This window comes from Schistocerca cancellata, chromosome 1, assembly GCF_023864275.1.
Source record: "Schistocerca cancellata isolate TAMUIC-IGC-003103 chromosome 1, iqSchCanc2.1, whole genome shotgun sequence".
Lineage (NCBI taxonomy): Eukaryota > Metazoa > Arthropoda > Insecta > Orthoptera > Acrididae > Schistocerca > Schistocerca cancellata.
The window spans coordinates 746,533,618-746,550,300 of record NC_064626.1 but is presented as its reverse complement, the minus strand read 5'-3'; the positions used below and the strand labels follow the sequence as shown (position 1 = coordinate 746,550,300).

Below are 16,683 nucleotides of genomic sequence, written 5' to 3'. Positions count from 1 at the left end.
AAAGTCGCTATCATCAAGCCCGCCTCTTCAGATGGAACACTGGAAATCGTAATCCCTTAGTTCTAGACTGGACAAAGGCACATCTACCGGTTGCCACAAGCCGGCACTTGTGTCCCCCATAACCGCAAGAACGCAAGCTCTACACTGCACAGGACACCCAAGGGTAGAGGAAACTCCAACACAAAGGGATCTCCTTACTCACTAGGTCGTCTGATGTGGACCGTGTTCAGCAATCGATGGTCAGCAGGAGGAATACCAGTGAGGCGGTTTTGATGTAGTCGATGCACTCTTTTTTACGGTAATTTGTACGTTCAGGATACTGGCATACGTTACATACAGAGGACTGTCTACAGCTTCTGTCAACATTGATTCCTCATTGTTTTTGTAATATTCTCAACCATTTTCACCGTGAAACGTGTATCACGACGTTTCAATTGCATAAGTGCAATCTAAAACGACGAAGTTTTTTCTATGATATAGAATTACAGTTCTGTCAGTACTCACATCCCTGGCTAAATAGCTAGCGCTAAAACCCAATTCATAAATCGAAAAAAAAAAAAAATACCAAGAGGACGACCCACTGCGCTACCGTGAGTGATATGTTGAAAAGTTTCTTTCAAGTTTCCTCGGAATTCCTACTCGTACCCGCACTGTAGGGCCTCTTAGAGATAGGTGTCGCGTGAGACAGTTCAAGCGACGTGTTTCCCTGCAGATTTAGTCACTTTCTAGGTCACGAAGTCCACTAACTTCTGACTTCAGATAGTTAAACGCTGTAAAACAGCAACTCTGCCAAAAGAGTTTGAAAGACTCCTACGCCTTTTTGTATTTAATCTGCGTACGCAGCAGATATGACATCTGTGTCAATGCCCTGAAAATATTATCCTTCGTATACAAAAATGTGGCACATAAATGAATATCAACGTATCTTCTCTTCATTTTATGTAGGAGATTTTGAACAAACATTTAAATAATACATCATTATGACCAGTACAGCTAAGCCTGTTAACACAACTTGGAAGTGTACTTCATGTTCCCTTATAGTGATGGAGCGTGCGATGGAGAAGTAAACGCAACGTCGTATAGTCTCGCACCTACTTGTATAAAGCGCTAGTCCCAGTTGTCGCTCTCAGCCTGTTCAGAATCAGCACTTGTCTCAGAAGTTCAAACCTGCTTCATACTTTGTTGTAGTATGCATACAATCTACCGATGCCAGTTTATCTGAATAACGACTCCACTGAAGGCGGAACTTATTTACTTTAACGTGATAGCATCCGCTACGACTTTAGACAACAAGTGAATGAGCACAAAGGAAGCTTGGTAAGTTATTTTGCCTTTGGGATCAGAAATAATTGAGGAGCAGTTGGAATAATTCTTGATTATTGCTCTAGAAAACCATTATGTATCTCAACCCAGAAACTACAGATGCCCGCCATGGTAGCACCATTACTATACATGATGAAAATTAGAACAAATGGTACCCCATAAAATTTATAATCCCTGTAGTAATACACTCCTGGAAATGGAAAAAAGAACACATTGACACCGGTGTGTCAGACCCACCATACTTGCTCCGTACACTGCGAGAGGGCTGTACAAGCAATGATCACACGCACGGCACAGCGGACACACCAGGAACCGCGGTGTTGGCCGTCGAATGGCGCTAGCTGCGCAGCATTTGTGCACCGCCGCCGTCAGTGTCAGCCAGTTTGCCGTGGCATACGGAGCTCCATCGCAGTCTTTAACAATGGTAGCATGCCGCGACAGCGTGGACGTGAACCGTATGTGCAGTTGACGGACTTTGAGCGAGGGCGTATAGTGGGCATGCGGGAGGCCGGGTGGACGTACCGCCGAATTGCTCAACACGTGGGGCGTGAGGTCTCCACAGTACATCGATGTTGTCGCCAGTGGTCGGCGGAAAGTGCACGTGCCCGTCGACCTGGGACCGGACTGCAGCGACGCACGGATGCACGCCAAGACCGTAGGATCCTACGCAGTGCCGTAGTGGACCGCACCGCCACTTCCCAGCAAATTAGGGACACTGTTGCTCCTGGGGTATCGGCGAGGACCATTCGCAACCGTCTCCATGAAGCTGGGCTACGGTCCCGCACACCGTTAGGCCGTCTTCCGCTCACGCCCCAACATCGTGCAGCCCGCCTCCAGTGGTGTCGCGACAGGCGTCAATGGAGGGACGAATGGAGACGTGTCGTCTTCAGCGATGAGAGTCGCTTCTGCCTTGGTGCCAATGATGGTCTTATGCGTGTTTGGCGCCGTGCAGGTGAGCGTCATTATCAGGACTGCATACGACCGAGGCACACAGGGCCAACACCCGGCATCATGGTGTGGGGAGCGATCTCCTACACTGGCCGTACACCACTGGTGATCGTCGAGGGGACACTGAATAGTGCACGGTACATCCAAACCGTCATCGAACCCATCGTTCTACCATTCCTAGACCGGCAAGGGAACTTGCTGTTCCAACAGGACAATGCACGTCCGCATGTATCCCGTGCCACCCAACGTGCTCTAGAAGGTGTACGTCAACTACCCTGGCCAGCAAGATCTCCGGATCTGTCCCCCATTGAGCATGTTTGGGACTGGATGAAGCGTCGTCTCACGCGGTTTGCACGTCCAGCACGAACGCTGGTCCAACTGAGGCGCCAGGTGGAAATGGCATGGCAAGCCGTTCCACAGGACTACATCCAGCATCTCTACGATCGTCTCCATGGGAGAATAGCATCCTGCATTGCTGCGAAAGGTGGATATACACTGTACTAGTGCCGACATTGTGCATGCTCTGTTGCCTGTGTCTATGTGCCTGTGGTTCTGTCAGTGTGATCATGTGATGTATCTGACCCCAGGAATGTGTCAATAAAGTTTCCCCTTCCTGGGACAATGAATTCACGGTGTTCTTATTTCAATTTCCAGGAGTGTATATAGAGAGTGACCATTATTGAACTATATGAAAAAACTCAATTAGTTACATACTACGGCGTGCACACCCTTTAACCAACAAGTGAACGTCACTTCAGGTATTCGGATTCAGGCTAAGACATCTTCGATGTGCCTACCATCATTGGCAATGATGTGGCGCAGACGAAGAGCGAAATTCTGCTTGACCCGTTGGAGTGTCGAAACATCGATGCTGTCGATGACCTCCTGAATGGCTGTTTTCAGCTCATCAGTGGTTTTAGGGTTATTCATGTACACCTTCTCTTTAATGTAGGCAAACAAAAAGGAGCCGTATGTGTTTGGATCCGGAGAATATGGCGGCCAATCGAGGCCAATGCCACTGCCCTCTGGGTACCCCAGAGCCAGAAATCGGTCCCCAAAGTGCTCCTCCAGGGCACCAAAGACTCTCCTGCTTCGATGGGGTCGAGCTCCGTCTTGGATGAACCACATCTTGTCGAAATCAGGGTCGCTATTGATAAATCATCTTCCAAAACCTTCACGTACCGTTCAGTAGTCACCATGCCATCAAGGGATAACGCACCGATTGCTCCGTGACTGGAAATTGCACACCACTGAGGGTGAAGAGACTTCTCGGTCGCGAAATGCGGATTCTCAGTCCCCCAATTTTGCTTGTTGACGAATCCATCCACATGAAAGTGGGTTTCGTCAATAAACGAAACCATACCAAATGCACAAATTTTGCTTACTTACGAACTCATCCATATGAAAGTGGGTTTCGTCAATAAACCATACCATACCAATTCCCATCATGCCCCACGGCCAACCGTACGTTTGAACATCCTAACGCAAACCGTTCAGAAGTTATGACGATTTTACTTCATGTAGTTCAATAATTGTCACTCTACATTAATTAAGTGGGGTAGCGAAGTGAATCATGACCTACATTCATGGGTGAGTTAATGAAAGTGCGATGTTGATATTTCAATACAGATTTTTTTTTCGCTTTGGACAATGGATTTTATCTTCATCACAAAGAAAGCATATCTACAAAGCAGAAAATTACGCGAATGGAACATTACGGAAGCAACGCTCTCACCATAAGCTCAATATTTTGCAATGTAGAAATGACCATCTATATGAAACTTTAGACAAAGTCATCGAATTTGAACCAATAGAACTACGAAAAGTGCAGGCAGCGTTGACATGATGCGAATAACCAATCAATCGGCGAAAACGTAAGTGTGCTTTGTCTCTCATCACTCACCTCATAAGACTTCCTGCAAACGTTACGTCATTTTGACTGGGTCTACGAGAAATACGAGCCCCACAAAGTTCTTGTGACGTCACACTAGAAACCGGTAGGCAATTGGAAAGGTACCTTTGTCGTGTGCTAGCGAGAGCCTGCATTCATCTAAATGCGCAGTCAAGATGGAATTACATTTTCCTTGAGACATAGGAGTCCCAACTTTGTCTTCTTTAACAATAGAAGCTGAAGAAATGAATTAAAATTTGTACAACGGCTGGGACTATGTATTTAGAGTCTTCTCCATGAAACTGTAATCACATTTCATTATGCCACCATGTTCTTCTTGTCATATTTTTGAAAATGTGCTGTGCTATAGTGCGAAATGCATCCTCAACAACATTGCACAGTTTTTCGTTTGCAGCATAACGACGTACAGATATATGCGCCTTAATAACTCCCCACAACCAGCTGTCAGGGGTGGTGAGGTCAGGACTTCTTTGTGGCCATTTCAAGGGAGCTGGTATTTCCGATGGACCAAGACCTGCCCGCCGTCCTGCAAAATGTTCATTTAGGAACTCAAGTATTACCATAGCATAGTGAGGAGGTGCTCCGTCCTGCTGCAACCATATGCGTTGTGTGAGGCCATTTTTTTGAAACTGGGGTATTAACCATGTTTGTAACATGTGTAAATAATTTGCACCATTCACAATCGGTTCAAAAAGTACGGTCCAAGCAGATGTAGTAATCGCTGCCCATATCACTACATGAGCCGCATTCTTTCTTTAACTTGAATGTGTAATAAGGGTGCTCTTTGTTCCAAACGACAAGTCTTTTAGCAGGTGAGCTGCTATAAACGGCACATTCATCTGAAAACATAACCTTGGCCGGTTCACTGTTTTTGGAAACTGAGTTCACGAAGCACGGCATGTTAAAACGTGCTCATTGTGGTCCGTATCCGATACCTCTGTACTAACGTTGGACTAGAAGTTCTGATATTAAGTTATTTGTTTCTAGTGATCTCGCATTGTTATCCTCGGCATACCGAGTTAAATAAAAATTCCAAAACTGATTCCAACAACTGATGAGAAGTATCATAGCTACCAATCTGAATAATATTGTATGATACTAAGCAGGGGTTACAGGGGTACGGTGACTTTTCGTCCACACTGTAGCTTCCTTCGAATTGAAACTTCCTCTTTGAAAATTAAGAATGACAGTGCTGGAAAAACTCTTGCGATATTTGATACTGAAACAGCTGAGTAAAACTGAACGTACTCAGACAGTTTTCTCTTTACTTATTCTGATCATCACTAGACTGATACACAATATTTTTAGCGCAACGCAGTCCGACTTTCAATAATCCCTACAAGAGAATAGCCCTGACTAACAGTAACATATACCTTTCATGAATCACTTTCCTCACAAAAATCTTCGTTACTCGAACTACTGAAATACAGAGAGCGCCAACTTAAAAACCTAAACAGCCTGTTTTCAGAATGTCTGTCAGGAGACACACTGCATTATCAGGGTCGCAGACCAGTCAGGTTGTCGAACGCTAACGGTTGCATGGTCGTCACAAGAGTTTTGAAAAACAAAATAAATCAAAAGACTTTATTCATTTACTGTAGCCCACTTTCTTGATGACGACAATAGACTATTGTGCACTACATGCCATTAAAATTGCTACACCAAGAAGAAATGCAGATGATAAACGGGTATTCATTGGACAAATATACTAGAACTGACACGTGATTACATTTTCACGTAATTTGGGTGCATAGATCCTGAGAAAGAAGTACCCAGAACAACCACCTCTGGTCGTAGTAAGGACCTTGATACGCCTCGGAATTGAGTCAAACAGAGCTTGGATGGCGTGTAGAGGTACAGCTGCCCATACAGCTTCAACACGATACCACAGTTCATCAAGAGTAGTGACTGGCGTATTGTGACCAGCCAGTTGCTTGGCCACCATTGACCAAACGTTTTCAATTGGTGAGAGATCTGGAGAATGTGCTGGCCAGGGCAGCAGTCGAACATTTTCTGTATCCAGAAAGGCCTGTACTGGACCTGAAACATGCGGTCTTGCATTATCCTACTGTAATGTAGGGTTTCGCAGGGATCGAATGAAGGGTAGACCCACGGATCGCAACACATCTTAAATGTAACGTCCACTGTTCAAAGTGCCGTCAATGCGAACAAGAGGTGACCGAGATGTGTAACCAATGGCACCCCGTACCATCACGCCGGGTGATACGCCAGTATGGCGATGACGAATACACGCTTCCAATGTGCGTTCACCGCGATGTCGCCAAACACGGATGCGGCCATCGTGATGCTGCAAACAGAACCTGGATTCATCCGAAAAAATGACGTTTTACCATTCGTGCACCCAGATTCGTCGTTGAGTACACCACCGCAGGTGCTGCTGTCTGTGATGCAGCGTCAAGGATAACCGCAGCCATGGTCTCCGAGCCGATAGTCCATGCTGCTGCAAACGTCGTCGAACTGTTCGTGCAGATGGTTGTTGTCTTGCAAACGTCCCCATCTGTTTACTCAGGGATCGAGACGTGGCTGCACGATCCGTTAAAGCCACACGGATAAGATGCCTGTCATCTCGACTGCTAGTGATACGAGGCTGTTGGGATTCAGCACGGCGTTCCGTATTACCCTCCTGAACCCACCGATTCCATATTCTTTAACAGTCATTGGATCTCGACCTACGCGAGCAGCAGTGTCGCGATACGATGAACCGCAACCGCGATAGGCTACAATCCGACTTTTATCAAAGTCGGAAACGTGCTGGTACGCATTTCTCCTCCTTACACGAGGCATCACAACAACGTTTCACCAGGCAACGCCGGTCAACTGCTGTTTGTGTATGAGAAATCGGTTGGAAATTTTCTCCATGTGAGCACGTTGTAGGAGTCGCCACCGGCGCCAACCTTGTTTGAATGCTTTTAAAAGCTAATCATTTGCATATCACAGCATCTTCTTCCTGTCGGTTAAATTTCGCGTCTGTAGCATGTCATCTTCGTGGTGTAGCAATTTTAATGGCCAGTAGTGTATATAAAATGTAGTTTGTGTGAATCTCCGTGCTAATTAATTTCTTTTACCCATGCGCTGCTCAACGTGTAGCTATCAAACAGCGCATTTTTCCAGTCTTACCGGAGATTAAATGAAATTACTGTCTTAACGGAGGTTCACTGTGTTACAAGAGCAACATGTTGTTTCGCGTTGCAGCTGTGGCGGTGCCGGCTCCGGCAGTAGGGCCTGGCCCGAGCCTCGTGCTGTGCCCCACGTGCGGCAGACACGTGCAGTCTGACGTCACGGTGAAGGCCAGCACCCGGACGCATCTGATTGCCATCCTACTCTGCACCGTCGGGTGAGTGCAGTCCGCCATCTGCTGCAGAGGGCGGCGGCAGGTGCTGTGCAAGTGTCGCTCGTCTTCCATAAAGTCCCTAACCTGGCTGTATATACCAGTTCTAAATGGTTTATCCACCGTTGGTCGTGTCACAGATGTTACGCAGACGAGGTCGCTAACGTATACAAGTGTATATTAAATTGCACTGTCTGTGTCGTTCTGAAGTACTTTTCAATGTCCTTTACGTCTGGAAAACGGGCTTCTACTTCAAATCATACGTCTCTTCCTGAACGGGACTCACAGGACCTGTGTGAGTATAGGGTACAGGTGAAACGGTAACATATGAAAGTTTGGTCGGTCTGGGGAGTCTTCTCGGGTCACGGTAACCAATCGCAACAAGCGGAAGATCCAAGTTCGAGCCTTGTCCTGGCAAAAATTTTCACTGTCACCAATACATAGAGCAAAGATTTTCCATATTCGCAAATGCGAATACGATTCTCATATAGCACATAAATGTGCAGAATTTTTCGCAGTTGTGAGTATTTAACTGACGAGACTAAGCTGAATACCATTTATTAACAAGGACCTCGCGCTTACATAACTATCAGCTCAGGAGAAGACGCTAGGCCCCACGGTTTCTTCAGCCAAATGCATCGATCTCCACCTGCAACTAAGACAGCCATAGTGCAGTGAGCCACTTACAAAGCCCCAGAGCCTTTAACCACAATGAACAGTAGTTAATCCAGCAGTGATACCGAGAGACTATCAAAGTACTGTGGATAGTTAAAATTAAAGTCAAATAACAAAAGCAATCTCATTTCCTTTACTCTCTCAATAACTCAGACAAAAAAAAAAAAAAATTAAAACATCTGCTCTGACAGACTGATTGAACATACTATCTTTAAAGTACATACACTCATTAATAGTCAAACAAATACAACGAACGTACACACACATTGGCCATCAACTACTACAAACCACACACGTACAGCATAGTTAGTAATGCCCACTGCACCGCCTTATCATGCAGCATTGCGCTTTAACTAATTGCTGCCCAAGCACCACAACCCAAACAAATCGTGCAAAGGTATGGCTCAAAACAGGTTAAGATAAAGTTATGCTAAAGAATTCTTGAATGAGATTTTCACTCTACAGCGGAGTGTGCGCTGATATGAAACTTCCTGGCAGATTAAAACTGTGTGCCAGACCGAGACTCGAACTCGGGACCATTGCCTTCGCGGGCAAGTTTCATATCAGCGCACACTCCGCGCCTTAAGGACTCCATTTTACTTATAATCGTACGGGACACCACTATCACTGAATCTTTAATCCCTGTAGTCCTTACGGCGTGTAACGGTGTATACGGAATACCTAGCCTAAGTGGAAGTAAAGAGACAGGCAACGTTACCGAGACATCAATACCCCGCACTGAATCCGAAATCGCCCCTTGGCCCCTAAAGGAGAGTGTTTGTGTTTCTGTTCGTGGCAATCCGTCTTTCAGACGGACATGTTACATTCGGTGGTCCCTTGGAGGTGTTCCAAGGTAGTGGACAGAGTACATCTACATCTACATCTATACTCCGCAAGCCACCTGACGGTGTGTGGCGGATGGTACCTTCAGTACCTCTATCGGTTCTCCCTTCTATTCCAGTCTCGTATTGTTCGTGGAAAGGATTGTCGGTATGCCTCTCTGATTTTATCCTCATGGTCTCTTCGCGAGATATACGTAGGAGGGAGCAATATACTGCTTGACTCTTCGGTGAAGGTATGTTCTCGAACCTTTGACAAAAGCCCGTACCGAGCTACTGAGCGTCTCTCCTGCAGAGTCTTCCACTGGAGTTTATCTATCATCTCCGTAACGCTTTCGCGATTACTAAATGATCCTGTAACGAAGCGCGCTGCTCTCCGTTGGATCTTCTCTATGTCTTGTATCAACCCTATCTGTTACGGATCCCACACTGCTGAGCAATAATAGAGCAGTGGGCGAACAAGCGTACTGTAACCTACTTCCTTTGTTTTCGGATTGCATTTCCTTAGGATTGTTCCAATGAATCTCAGTCTGGCATCTGCTTTACCGACGATCAACATTATATGATCATTCCATTTTAAATCACTCCTAATGCGTACTCCCAGATAATTTATGGTATTAACTGCTTCCAGTTGCTGACCTGCTATTTTGTAGCTAAATGATAAAGGATCTATCTTTCTGTGTATTCGCAGCACATTACACTCGTCTACATTGAGATTCAATTGCCATTCCCTGCACCATGCGTCAATTCGCTGCAGATCCTCCTGCATTTCAGTACAATTTTCCATTGTTACAACCTCTCGATACACCACAGCATCATCTGCAAAAAGCCTCAGTGAACTTACGATGTCATCCACCAGGTCATTTATGTATATTGTGAATAGCAACGGTCCTATGACACTCCCCTGCGACACACCTGAAATCACTCTTACTTCGGAAGACTTCTCTCCATTGAGAATAACATGCTGCGTCCTGTTATCTAGGAACTCCTCAATCCAATCACACAATTGGTCTGATAGTCCATATGCTCTTACTTTGTTCATTAAACGACTGTGGGGAACTGTATCGAACGCCTTGCGGAAGTCAAGAAACACGGCATCTACCTGTGAACCCGTGTCTATGGCCCTCTGAGTCTCGTGGACGAATAGCGCGAGCTGGGTTTCACATGACCGTCTTTTTCGAAACCAGTGCTGATTCCTACAGAGTAGATTTCTAGTCTCCAGAAAAGTCATTATACTCGAACACAACTCCAAAATTCTACAACTGATCGACGTTAGAGATATAGGTCTATAGTTCTGCACATCTGTTCGACGTCCCTTCTTGAAAACGGGGATGACCTGTGCCCTTTTCCAATCCTTTGGAACGCTACGCTCTTCTAGAGACCTACGGTACACCGCTGCAAGAAGGGGGGCAAGTTCCTTCGCGTACTCTGTGTAAAATTGAACTAGTATCCCATCAGGTCCAGAGTCCTTTCCTCTTTTGAGCGATTTTAATTGTTTCTCTATCCCTCTGTCGTCTATTTCGATATCTACCATTTTGTCATCTGTGCGACAATCTAGAGAAGGAACCACAGTGCAATCTTCCTCTGTGAAACAACTTTGGAAAAAGACATTTAGTATTTCGGCCTTTAGTCTGTCATCCTCTGTTTCAGTACCATTTTGGTCACAGAGTGTCTGGACATTTTGTTTTGATCCACCTACCGCTTTGACATAAGACCAAAATTTCTTAGGATTTTCTGCCAAGTCAGTACATAGACCTTTACTTTGGAATTCATTGAACGCCTCTCGCATAGCCCTCCTCACACTACATTTCGCTTCGCGTAATTTTTGTTTGTCTGCAAGGCTTTGGCTATGTTTATGTTTGCTGTGAAGTTCCCTTTGCTTCCGCAGCAGTTTTCTAACTCGGTTGTTGTACCACGGTGGCTCTTTTCCATCTCTTACGATCTTGCTTGGCACATACTCATCTAACGCATTATGTACGACGGTTTTGAACTTTGTCCACTGATCCTCAACACTATCTGCACTTGAGACAAAACTTTTGTGTTGAGCCAACAGGTACTCTGAAATCTGCTTTTTGTCACTTTTTCTAAACAGAAAAATCTTCCTACCCTTTTTAATATTCCTATTTACGGCTGAAATCATCGATGCCGTAACCGCTTTATGATCGCTGATTCCCTGTTCTGCGTTAACTTTTTCAAATAGTTCGGGCCTGTTTGTCACCAGAAGGTCTAATATGTTATCGCCACGAGTCGGTTCTCTGTTTAACTGCTCAAGGTAGTTTTCAGATAAAGCACTTAAAAAAATTTCACTGGATTCTTTGTCCCTGCCACCCGTTATGAACGTTTGAGTCTCCCAGTCTACATCCAGCAAATTAAAATCTCCACCCAGAACTATAAAATGGTGGGGAAATCTACTCGAAATATTTTCCAAATTATCCTTCAGGTGCTCAGCCACAACAGCTGCTGAGCCAGGGAGCCTATAGAGACATCCAATTACCATGTCTGAGCCTGCTTTAACCGTGACCTTCACCCAAATCATTTCACATTTCGGATCTCCGTCAATTTCCTTCGATACTATTGCAGCGGTATTTCGCTGCTTTCGCTCAATTAGCAGAAATACTGTAAGCCGACTCAATATGCATTCATCACAGACACCTCTGTAAGTTAAGACAGCCGAAGTGGCGTCAATTAAAAGATTTGCACCAAGGTGTGAGCTTTACGCGGGGTAATAAGGATTCATTGTTGTATACAATACTTCTAATATGCCATTTGTCGATTAGTTACTGATATCTAATGCAGATTTGTACCCTGTATGAAAATTCCAGTAATAGCAAATGTTCATCACTGTCACACTCAGACACGATCTGAACTAAACGCAATGTTTTTGAATAAAACTGAGATTCTTCCCAACTGACAGTCTTCACATTAAGTAAAAAATCCGACTTTGAATAGTACAAAAATAACGATTTAAAGAAAGTTTTTAGACAAAATATACCTGCACATACCTCGGACCAGACGCTTATGAAATATGTCTACCTTTTAAGACTTATTTTCAGATGAGGCATGCGGACGTTTTCCTATTCAAAATTATAGCATCTTGTTGGGCACTGGAGATTGTTTCGCTGTAACTCTACGACTGAAAGACAATGACATTGGAACTCAAGAGTAGGATTTTAAAACCAATACCATCCACACTGCCACATAAAGTAAATAAACTAACCTTTCGATGCAAATTTCCAAATTACAAGGCAGTAGATTACAGTGTTTTTTTATCTTCTTGACGCACTGAAGAAACGGCCGGTGGGAAGCATGATGCTACAATTTTGATGTCTCATCTGCAGATGACCCTAAAAAGGCGCGAAAATTAGTTCATGAAAATAATGATTATTCCGTTAGTTCCCTGTAGACGTATTTCATTTGATGTACATTCATGGTGATCTACAGGATCCATATCGGATGAGCTTAATTTAAAGTCTTTATAGATGAGACACAAAGAGATGTAGCTCAAACGCCGAAATGATCAAAAGGCTAGGGGCGTGAGAATTCTTCTAGATCTGTTCGGCGTATATAAGTAGTATGTTTCTGTCGATTAATGCATATCGCTGAAGAAGCAGATGAGATATGGTGAAATCCAATTATGGCCCATAGCCTACTCCCCTTGCACTGCACCAAGCCAGTTCCGAACTAACCGTCCCATTCGACGGATATATTACCACCAAGTGTTGTCCAACGCCCTAGTACCATAACGCGGATCGGATGGGTTCGGAAAATATACCAGCGCATCGGTGGGCATTCTGGTGATCAAGAACTGTTCGCCGTAACTTCTCATCTACTTATCGGCCAACAGACTGTTATGAAAACTTCACCCTCAGTATTCTCACCATCAATCTCCTCTAGGTCATACTCAAACACTCGTGACTGGACACATAATACATAAAACTTTATATTCTTCTTCCGAGAACGTTATTGCTCTCACTTTATTTTAAGAGATATCGACGATTTGTGATTTAACTCTTGACACCTACGCTGAAGAATCATGTACTTGAGGGTACGTACTGAAGTATCCTCCACTGGAATTTCTCTGTGCCTGTTTTTGCCAGATGTTATCTGGCCTTTATGCTCAGAAGTACTACGCATTTAGTAACCAACACCATCGGCCTTTGGTACTTGGTAGGAATGCTCACATCTAAATACAATTTCACTAAACGATCCTACTCTGCAGTCTTTCCACACTTCTCTTCACGCTTTTTACTTTTCTCTATTGCATTGAGTACATCTTCTGCCCTTCGTATGTGGTAAATCATCTCTTATTCCTCAAGCCATCTGTCCCTTCATGCGACATGAGGTACCCAGAGGGAAGGAGAAGTTTGACACATCTCGCTTGGCCTGGAAAATCCTCTATTTATTTCCATGTTCTGTGGCCGCCTTACCCCCTCGTACTTCAACCATTGCCAAGCAAGATTCTGACTGGGTCACTGAATTAAAGGTCAAACTTCTCAAACGTATTCTGTTACCTCTAATTTCCATCCTAAGTGGTGCAATTTGCTGTTGTTAAGCCAGTCATATACCGTCTTGATTAAAAATAGATACTCCTGAATGCAGCTTATGACGAAACTACTACCATTTATTTCAATTATAAGAGATATTGCTGACCTATAATTCACCTGCAACGTACTGCAAGTTCGTACATAATCAATTAACGTGTTTTTCAGCTAATTACCTTTTGTAATTATTGTTCTTAATTGTTTGATTCGTTTAATTATCAACTTGAGTGTATGCGGTATTATGAGAGCACGCAGATATTCCTTTGCGAACTTTGTTTGGCCAACTACCATTCAGTATTAAACTTACCAAGGACTTTTTGTAACGGTTTTGACTGAGACAGCAGCTTCTGACTTTTATTGGTCTGTTTTTTTTGTATACTTTCATTTTTAAAATCATTCCTTTGTGTGTTTTTTACATTATTGCCCGATAACATTTTGATTGAATTTAGTGTTTCAGCTGTTGTTACCTTTACTTATTGCAAAGGTATATATAAGTCATTCCATATGTGGGATTACAGTGCTGTCTGTAGTCATCTCGATGCTTGTGGCAATTGTGTCAGCTGTTATGGAACCTGACCTGTAAAATATCATCGCGAAGTTCTGAAGAAATTTAACTTTGTTACTAAGTTTCGTTTCAGAATAATACGCTGTCACTAATATTTGAAACTGTCCATCTAGCTGTACAATATATATTTGCCTTAACGCACTGCAAATGTGCCAATCTTGACCTTTTTTGTTACTTTTCGGATGTTGTGTTTTAAATTTAATTTTTATTTGATTCCACATCACCAAAAGATTAAAAATCATTGTACTTTACTGTCAGTTCACTTTTTGACCTTGCTAATCTTTAATTGGCATGGTTTATGCTGGGCTGAATTTATCAGCCACGTTATATGGCCTTTTACAGCCATTATCTGTAACATATTTTGATAGTCATAGTTCTAATGTTTAATGTATTATCTCTGAAGTAAATGTATTATACACTGTGATCAAATTAGTAGTAGTACTTTGACAAAAGTCTAAATTACACTCTTCTATTCGTAACATAAAGGAGGGAAGTTACATAGAGAAAAATAAATTAATCAGACTCGAAAAATGGATTGAACGTAAACCCTAAAATAAATTTATAGTATTTAGAATGATCCTAGAGTTCATCAAGTACAAAAAATATGTTATAATTTTGAGTTTGTTGACTGTTTCAGGTGTTGGCTTTGCTGTTGCATTCCATACTGTGTAGACAGTTGCCAAGCGAAGAATCACTATTGTCCATACTGCAAGACATTCCTCGGAACATATGATTAGTAACCAGAGCGTTAGCTCGGGTGAGCAGTGCATTAGTAATGTAATTTTGCAGATATGTGACTGGAAACTATCAAGGGAATCTATGACTGAGTTACGATATTATTACCGTACATTTCAGTGGTTGGATGCTGCTGGTTTTCAGTAGGAAAATATTCAACGAATAATTTTAAAACGACTTTTTTTGTCTAAGTAAGGCTTTAGCGTAACATGATCTTATCAACCTTTTTTAATATCTGTGTCTTGATTAATTACGTTATCTATTGTTAATTATTTATGATTTTATATTGTACTGAAGAGTTTTATTAAGTGTAAAGCATTACCTACAACATTATAGTCTATAAGCTGACATTTAGAAATGTTTCTATTAAATACAAAATGTATTAACTAATGCCGTTGAAACATGTAACTGAATGATAACAAATAAATGTACAAATTGAGCCATATTAAAATAAAAATATTTACGAATTTCATTTACTACGGCAATGAAGAGCCCAATAGTCCAAGGGGAATGGTATTGAGGTGAATCCAACGCCTGCTGGAACAAATTATTACTAGTCAAAGTTCAAAATAATGATTCCCGTTCTTCAAGTGCAGAATTTTCATAATATATATGCATATATATTCACATGTTATGTTAATCCTAACTTCGACAGACGTCACTTTGTGAGAACCACATGCTTTTAGGACTATTCTTAAACTACTTCCTGCAACTGCAACTGCACAGTGCTTTCGGGCTGTTCCATATTAAGGCTTTCAAATGAAGATGATATTGCTTACATCTGACTGTCACAGTTTGCCTACCCGTTACGTAGACTTAACTAAACAGACAAATCTGTTTGCCTCTTGAATCAACAAAATGTTGCCTTTTATCTGCCGCTGGCGTTTCCGTCGCAGCTAATGTACTGCAGTCTTTGTTTGGATCTCGGTAACCTTTTGGTTCCTCCTCTGTTCTTCAAGCTTACGTACTAGCTGACACATTAGAAATGTAAATGATTTACATAAACTAGGATACATTTAGTGCCGTAAGAGTCACAATTTTATTGAGACTAATGGCGTTATAGGTGCACTGAGTTCAACCCATAAGTATTGAAATGTACTTTAGGGCCGGTACAAATGGAAGACTATGTAGACTAATAGTTATCCACTAGACAGACGAGACTTACTTTTCCTTTCGCTGCCACTCCCACTTAAACCACTGCAAACTGGAAACTACGGTCTTGTCGGTAAGGCAACTGCCTATGAAATACTTATCCTAACAATAACTTCCTTCTTATAAATTTATGTCTTTCCCAATATTTCCAGCAAAATACATCACGCTACCGGCAATACTTTTTGAATAATTTCCTAATAGTTTCGAATCTCCTGATAGCCAAATATTAAGAGCTCAGCATATATAACCCTGCATATTAGTAGATCCCCCCCGTGAACCATGGACCTTGCCGTTGGTGGGGAGGCTTGCGTGCCTCAGCGATACAGATGGCCGTACCGTAGGTGCAACCACAACGGAGGGGTATCTGTTGAGAGGCCAGACAAACATGTGGTTCCTGAAGAGGGGCAGCAGCCTTTTCAGTAGTTGCAGGGGCAACAGTCTGGATGATTGACTGATCTGGCCTTGTAACATTAACCAAAATGGCCTTGCTGTGCTGGTACTGCGAACGGCTGAAAGCAAGGGGAAACTACAGCCGTAATTTTTCCCGAGGACATGCAGCTCTACTGTATGATTAAATGATGATGGCGTCCTCTTGGGTAAAATATTCCGGAGGTAAAATAGTCCCCCATTCGGATCTCCGGGAG

General features: G+C 43.1%; 1 protein-coding gene across 1 annotated transcript in view; it reads left to right on the top strand.

Moving 5' to 3' along the window:
- The window catches only part of LOC126162212 (lipopolysaccharide-induced tumor necrosis factor-alpha factor homolog), a 136,763-nt gene extending 121,644 nt beyond the window's left edge, over nucleotides 1-15,119 (top strand). Inside the window, exons 3-4 of the mRNA XM_049918558.1 lie at nucleotides 7,397-7,538; nucleotides 14,790-15,119. Coding sequence (XP_049774515.1) covers nucleotides 7,397-7,538; nucleotides 14,790-14,889 — 242 coding nt within the window. The 3' untranslated portion in view covers nucleotides 14,890-15,119. The remainder of the gene's footprint in view (nucleotides 1-7,396; nucleotides 7,539-14,789) is intronic.
- The last annotated feature ends 1,564 nt before the right edge of the window (nucleotides 15,120-16,683 follow it).